Genomic DNA, 7,955 nt, shown 5'->3' on the forward strand with positions numbered 1-7,955 from the left:
CATTGAGCTGTCGTTGATTTATCACCACTTCAAGACAGAGAGTGGCTAATCATCCGTGACAGACGCCAAACTGTACCTCTCCACTGCTGTGTACCACTTCCACTCAATGGCTCAGGATCATCCGACACTTTAGAGGTGTCAAAACGAGGGAAGAGACTGAAAGATATAGTGGAAATATACGTTTGAGAGAGATGCAAATTCACCAGCAAGGGAGGGTCTACAAAATGACTCTTATCAAAAATGAACGTATGAAGTATAGGATCGAGAATCTTGGAGCTTCTCAAGGTTTTTTAAGGAACTAAAATGTAGAACAATTTCATCAAGTCAATGAAGCAGATGGCAGACTTTTATGACTTTTGCAAGTTGCTACACTTAATAGAAATACAGATCAGTTAAAAAGAGTACTGGAGATCTATTCAGGCAATATTGTTTGAAGTATGTTTAGGGGCAAGTGTTGGGGAGGGGGGTAGGGGGTGTTGAACTCAGACACAATTTTGGAACTCCTCTACAATCATAGTCAATCCCGCCCTGACGACAAAGATATGCCTCTGGGAACGGATGCCATTTTCTCTGTAATTCCAGTGAATTCAGCTGTTAGCAATAAACGACTTTCAGTGTGCTATTTCTTGGTCCATAACATCACCTGGAGTATGTCCTGTTTGTCTGTTTCCCAAGAGTCCCAGTTCAACAGTAGAACATTAGGGGCGCTGGTGGCACAGTGGTTAGTGTGCGCGCACCATGTGTGGAGGCTGTAGTCCTCCAAGCGGGTGGCCCTGATTCGAATCTGACTTTTGGCTTATTTCCTGCATGTCATACCCCACTCTCTCTCTCCCTGGTTTCTGACTCTATCCACTGTCCTATCTCTAAAAATAAAGGCATAGTCCAAAAATACTATTTCTGTTGAATGGAGGTCAGATCGATCACTTCTGATGCTTTTCAGGTATAGTGTCGTGGAGCAAGAGCTGTTGGACAGAGACTTATGGCTTTATGAATCGAGGATCTGTTTATTTCACTGGGAGCAGTTCTTTTATATCATCACCATCATTCTTTTTTGGGCCATCAAACCACCAAGCAATTACAGCATGTGTACTAAATAAAGAACATTATATGGAAAGGCAGGTGGTTTCATAACAGGATGTGTATGTGTGTGTATGTGTGTGTATGTGTGTGTGTGTGCGTGCATGTGTGTGTGTTTATCAAAACAGGATCTTATGATATGGCTGGAACCAAAGATCAGATAACAACTGGTTCGTGCCTGTTCCTGCCAAAACTGTGTACCTCTGTTATACTTCAATCTTTCTTTTGCTGCTTGGTTGTCCATCAATCGGAAGCTTAGCAGTTTGATCCTTTAGGCCTCGCAATCCACAAGGTGAGGTGTCCTCTAGGAAGACAGTGTACCCCAAGTGGTTCCTGAAAGCTATTCCCTTGACGTGTGAATCAGTATGATTTGATTAGATCAGATCCTGATGGGCAGATTGGCAATTGTGCTTAAGCACGGTATGACAACATTGTCAGTGTGTCCGTGCCTTAAAGCACTTTGAGTGGTTGGAAGAACAGATAAGGACTATTTGAGAGAGGTTCATTATCAATCTGTGGTTTCACACTTCTGCGAAGACTGCCATTTTTTGTACAAGTATATAAATGGTTTGAAGATAAACCTTGTTAAAACCCTTTCTAAAAGTCCAAGAGGTACAACATTGATTATGCCATAAAGCTGCCCCCTTAAGTGTTTGAGGAGACAACGTATACCCCAACTTCCTAATAAGTGCTGAGGTAAAACTTGATGACATCAAATTCAAGTTGAAATAAAGAATAAGAAAAGTACATTCCTTTAGTTTTATCATGTAGACTCTGACACAGCACATGACTGGACATAGACAGCTTGAAGGGAAAGCTATGCATTTCTTGTATTTCTTCTGCTATTTTTTTTAAAGCAGTCATATTTTTCCCCCAGGTGACATCGGACCAAGGGGCCTCAAAGGCAGCAAAGGGGAAGGGTACCTTGGACCCCCAGGACCACCTGGACAGCCAGGTATGTAAAAAGCCCACCAATCAGCATGTTATGCTGATATTATGTGGAGTTGGAGCAGTTTGAGCAGCCTCACCATGGTGTTTGACGTCTGATCTGTGCTTCATTGCACTTTCAACAAAGATGAATCATGGTTGTTTGTGGTCTCATATATTTTAATTGACATGGGAGCGAGCATTGTTAGTATTTAATTTTCATCCAGTACTCTTTGTGACAGCTTGGGGAGGTGGGGTGAAGGAGAAGAGAGGGCATGTCACAGACAGCGTGTGCCGTATATCTCTGTGGAAGCTATAATAGCTTATTAACTCGTCCCATAATGTATGAACAGATGTAATTAATGATCCATCATGTGATATTTTTAGTTCATAGAACAAGAACTATGGTAACACTTAATGCAACCTTTCACTTTCTTTCCGTTAATGAGGCAGAACCATCACCAGCTGTGTTTTCCGTATTTTCTTCTTTCTTTATCGCTGCAGGAATTCAGGGTCCTCGCGGTTTCGATGGAGTCGGCCATCCAGGAAATCAGGGCATTCCTGGAAAACCAGGACCACCAGGAGACCCCGGTAAACGAGGCAACCCGGGGCTTCCAGGGGTTTGTGATGTTTCCATGTGTTATCAGACCTACAACCTCAGGGAACATTACAGCAAAGGACCAAATGTCTGATGTTCAAGCAGCGTGTGGGAGGCTGCTATTGACTCAAACACCCAGGTGTTTCCAGGAACGATTTACTGAATCACTGATTTACAGAGATGTGTGTGACTGTTGAGTCTGTTATGACAAAGTGTGTATGGAGAACAGCTGCTCTGGAGGCACAAACAACCTCATTAGTTGAAATAAACTGAAATAGGAATGGCACTGGTTCATGATAATGAACAGCATGCTAGCAGCCTAGCTTACTGAGATACCAGACAACTAGGTCAACTCTCTTATAAAACTTTCTAAGTTTGAGTAAGGCTCAGGAAAGAAAAAATATTAGGCTTTTTGTAAATCATTGCCCATGGATATGCAGTAAACTGTGCATAGTTCTGCTATCTGTGGGCACAGCTTTGTAAACCAAAGAAAAGTTTAGTAAAATGTGCACACAGATTTGCAAAGTGTAGGCAAGGAGATGTAAACTGTGTGTATTGGTTTGCAATCTGTGGGCACAGAATGCATAATTCCTACCTAAGCTTTACCTCATCACTAAATGATGAAGTCTGTGTACCTCTTATTTTACTTGACTTATCCTTAATGTTTGAGCTAATAATTTAGGCTTTGCTAGCAAGACCAGATGCTAACAGGTTAACCTCAACAGGATTTTGTCTAAACATCTGCAACAAATCTTTAATACACAGTTGTAAAATAAAAAAAGAGGAGGTCCTAGTCTGAGAGATTACTGTATATGAAACCTGAGGCTAATAAAGCAACGTAAATATTAGCCTGATCCTGACGAACTTGTGCCAAAGTACACGTCAAATGAGTATTTATTCATTGAATAATCTATCATTTACCGCAGTATGGTAAAACTGTACACAACATATCTGTGGTATGATCCAATGAGGTAATGTCAACTTGTGAGACTATTTCTGCCTTCAGTTCAACTGACTCAGTGAACTGATTGTATCTACAATTTATGTGGAACTTAGAGAACATTTCAAAATAGCAATTCTTGTGAAATCATAGCTAGGGTTAGATTATGTTTTTTGGATTATTATCTCAAAGGTTATTAGAGCATGGAGCATTCTTGGTTTGTGCTAAATGTCTTTTTGTATCTGCCATTATTTTCTAGTTTGCCAAAGAGTTATCGTGCATGCCTTTACAATGCATACACGGCCATACATTCTTAAAACTTTACTTCAGCAGCAGTAGATTTTCTTAAGAATTTAACCTGTCCCCGTTTTTAATTTACTCCCATTTCAGTTTGCTGTTGAGGATCTTTGCCGTTTTAAACTGAAATTATTAACTTAACATGTCTTCATTATTAATGTATTGTATTTCATTTCCACAGCAAAAAAACAAACATCAGTAGTAACAGTCGTGTTATACTCATAATATGACTGCAGCATAAAGTCACTCTTCTCACACATAAAAGTGGAAGTCATTCAAGAAAATGTGAATGGAAACTAGATTTCTCTTGAAGAGAAACTCGGAGCAGAAGAGGTGGAAGTTTGGCAGCCTTAGTTATTTTCTAACTTTTTCGATTTTATTCAAACACTTGTAAGACGGCACAACATTTGACCAAACTCATTTCAATGTAACTGCAGCAATCAGTGGTTCTTTTTTTGCAGTGACAAGTAAACATGCAAATCTGAAATATATATTATGTTGAGTTATACTGTTGATGTGTTATTTTTAATCATTTACTGACGGCTACTGATCCTAAGGGTGCAGACATTTAAGAAAATAGAAAGGAAAATAACGTGATCTGCAGACCGAGTTGAGGATATCTAAAATGTGTTTCGAAATGCCTGTGTGAAACAAGGTGCATTCATTCATTTATTTTGTTTACTAATGGATTGCTTTTCAGCCTTTAGCGAAGTGAATACATTTATGTGCAATGGTTAAGCAAATGATAGCATGCAAGTTTTTTTTTTTCAGGTTTACTTTTGGGCTTTTTTTAATATCTTTACTGTAGAGACAGGAAAGTGGCTAGAATTGGAAATCAGGGAGGTGGGAATAACATGCGGATTTGAACCCGGGCCATCTGCCTCGAGGGCCAAAGCCTCTGTACGTGCAAACTAACCGATGCCACATGGCGACCTCCTCTTAAAAAACAAGAATTTGAGAAGTTTTCTTCTACTCTTGAGGACAGACCTGAAAAAAAAGCTTGCTGGTTTACTTTTTGCAAATCTGCATCATGATGAAGAGAGTCAGAGTGAAGCGCTGTGTAACTTATATTCTGCTGTTGAACTGAGACTCAGCAGAAAAAGAGGCACTACTCTGGGATGTTATAGACCAAGAAATTACAGCGTTTACGTTGCATTTACATTCATAGATTGCTGAAAGGTTCAAAGACTGGGGTCACACTAACCTTAACCCTAACCCTTATAACTAGTTAAAAGCAACTACAATTAGTTTCTTTACTTTTCTATGGCCCATTTAAAGTCATTGTACTCAGTAAAAAGAATTCAGATCAACCATTTTTAGTCACATCAGCTCTATGAAGTTATGGCGGTACATCGAGCAGTTCTATGGAGCCAAATTGAGCAGCTGTTTCTGTTCCAGGTAGAGGGATTTAGCAACAATAAGCTGCCACAGCATCATATTAGCTGATACAGACAAAAAAAAACAGAAACATGCAACTACAGAAATAAGCAGTTTAGCGATGCATTAGCAAGGAGAAAGACATATTTTTTCTTAAGCATTCAGAAGAAAGTCAATTCCATAGCCATTTAAGGGGCATACTGGTTGTTTTACGGAAAATGGCTCTTGTCCCAGTTTCCCCAAAAGAGAGACTTAAAAAGTCAGTGTATGGTGAGGCCTGATAAGACAAACATGTCATCAGAAAACTCTGCCAAACACTTGGAGCCCTTCCAAATGCCTGGTGGAGTCACAGACGTGTTTGCACCTCTCTTTTTGGTTCAGACTTCAGGATGCCAGTTTCCTTTCTGTTGTTTGCTGCTCTCACCTGTTATTGTTGTCTTGTCAATAAGCTTGGCAGATTTCAAAGTATCAGCGCTGTAAGCAAGCGGTACAGAGCCTTTGAAGTAACACAAAGTGGGAAGAATTTAAGCAAGCATAAAGCCAACATAGCTGCTGGAAGAGTAACAATGTTAGAGTAACTCTGCATGTTGCCAACCTTCGCTTTTAGCTTTCAGCTTCTCGGGTTCTTAGACTTCATCCCTCATGTTATTTAAATTTAGAGTAACATTTTAGAGTGAGCAGCAGTGAGATGCTTTTGTTGCTTATCACATCCCATTCAAAAGTTTGATGAAACAAATAAAATAGTCATTTATTTTAGTAACCTAAAAAAACACTTAGGTTCATCCTCTTGGGATTAGACAAGAAACCTTCAAAAAATGTACATCATATTTTGACTTGTGGACACAGTGACTGCGTTTTTATGCACACTGAGAAATCTGGTTATTCATACCCCTGTATAGTTATTCAAACAATATTTCTGTCTACAAGCTCCCCAAATTATGAGAAATTATGACAGTCCATCCTCTCCATTTTTTTTGCCTGCTCCGCTTTTCAGAAAATGTGTGCTCAAACATGCTGTTTGGAGATTTTCCCTTTATGACATCACAAAGGGCAGGAACCCCTCCCCCAGGTGGGTGACCTTCCCACTGCTTGGTGTTTGTTCTGCCCTCTGAGTCTGCCTTCTCACCGTAAACAATAGGTCATGGAGCGAGAAAGCCCGAGACACCCAAGGTCTTTCAGAGAGGGGTGTGGCCAGACCAATTGAGGGGTTTATAGGCATGATCAAATACAGGATCAGAGTGGATTTAAAGCAAGAAACTTCACAGACATGCTTTGGGGACCCCTGAGGCTCATTTAAACTGTTTAAAAGGGAGTATAATATGGGACCTTTCGTTAAAACTGTAGGTATGAGTGAAGGAAATTTAATTACCAAATGTCAAACATGCTGGTTCCAGCTTCCAAACTTAAGAGTTCTGGACTTTTGGCTAAACAAAAAAGAAGCTATAGCTTACTGTAAAAAATCATATTGTGCTCTGGACCAATATGGATGACGAGTTTTCATCATTTCTGGCATCGTACTGACAAGAAAAGAATCCTTAAGTATTGGAAATACACAGTATGGATTGAAAGTGAAAATAATATCACGTTGCAGCCATACCTGTTGTTGAAATTTGGGAAATGTAGGATCCAGGAGTCCCGGAGCTCAACACATGCTAGAAAATAAACGTCAGGATTCCTAAACCTCTTGTGTTATAACATAAGATGTTTAATCTGCCTTTTGCAAATTCCCTGACTTTACAGAAGATCACTACTTAAAAGATAGAAAGAGCAACCCTTTAAACCAAATGTTTCATCATCTTCCACCTGACAACACATCGATGCAAACCATGGTTTTATATTGTTAACCTCAACATCCATCTTAAGATCTTTATGTATTTCCATATCTGGAAAAGCAAACAGGAAGTTCATCAACAGTTTTCTGTCGACAAATTCTTACAGCAAATGACAAATGGCATGTTTGTTGGTGTCTACCAACAATGCAAAATGATTTTTTGCTGACCTGGCCATAGGTGAATTATAGGGAAAAGAGCCTGAGAATGATGGTTGAAGGGTAAATAAAGTATGAATGATCGTTGGTATGAGATTGGACGAGGTCTCTGGCCTCAAAGTCAAACTCCTAACTTCAGCTTTTTGCAGCACTACTTCACTGTCATGCTACTTTTGCTTTTTTTTTTCACAGAGAAAGCTGCAGTCCTGTTCTGTTGTTGAATACAGTCTCATATTTAATGCTGTGACTGAAAGATGTAGCCTAGGTTTGGTTTTTAACACAGTATAGCCAGTATATTATTTTCTTCTGAAATAAATGAGTAAGTTCTGACACTTGCTGTATAAGGTGTCAGCATATCAGTTGAGGTCATCAGTGCAGTCGGTGCTATGTGGGGGTTTATTTCCCTGTGCGGATGGGGACATGTTTTGTTTCCTGTGCAGATGGTGACAAGATTTGAGTTGGAGTTTTTCAATGTGATTAAAAACTTTGTGATTACACTCAAAACACACACTTACAACATTCTTGTCCAGGATGTTTTGCATTATGTTGCCCGTGTTCTGTATTTGTGATAGACTTTTTAAAAAATGCATCAGTTAATAACCTTTTCAAATTGTTCATGATATATAATATCCGTATGCTGGAGAAATGTAATGTTTACAAAGGTATTTTTATATATATATATTTGTCGGATTACATTGCATTATGAGTTGTAAAATGATTTTTGTATTGAAATAAACCTTCAGTAAATGTAT

The 7,955-nt window shown here is 39.2% G+C and overlaps 1 protein-coding gene across 1 annotated transcript in view; it reads left to right on the forward strand.

The window, feature by feature from the left end:
* Positions 1-7,955, forward strand: part of LOC132994636 (collagen alpha-1(XXI) chain-like) — a 72,392-nt gene extending 64,437 nt beyond the window's left edge. Inside the window, exons 31-32 of the mRNA XM_061065122.1 lie at positions 1,955-2,032; positions 2,509-7,955. Coding sequence (XP_060921105.1) covers positions 1,955-2,032; positions 2,509-2,696 — 266 coding nt within the window. The 3' untranslated portion in view covers positions 2,697-7,955. The remainder of the gene's footprint in view (positions 1-1,954; positions 2,033-2,508) is intronic.

The sequence above is a fragment of the Labrus mixtus genome, chromosome 19 (genome assembly GCF_963584025.1).
Source record: "Labrus mixtus chromosome 19, fLabMix1.1, whole genome shotgun sequence".
NCBI lineage: Eukaryota > Metazoa > Chordata > Actinopteri > Labriformes > Labridae > Labrus > Labrus mixtus.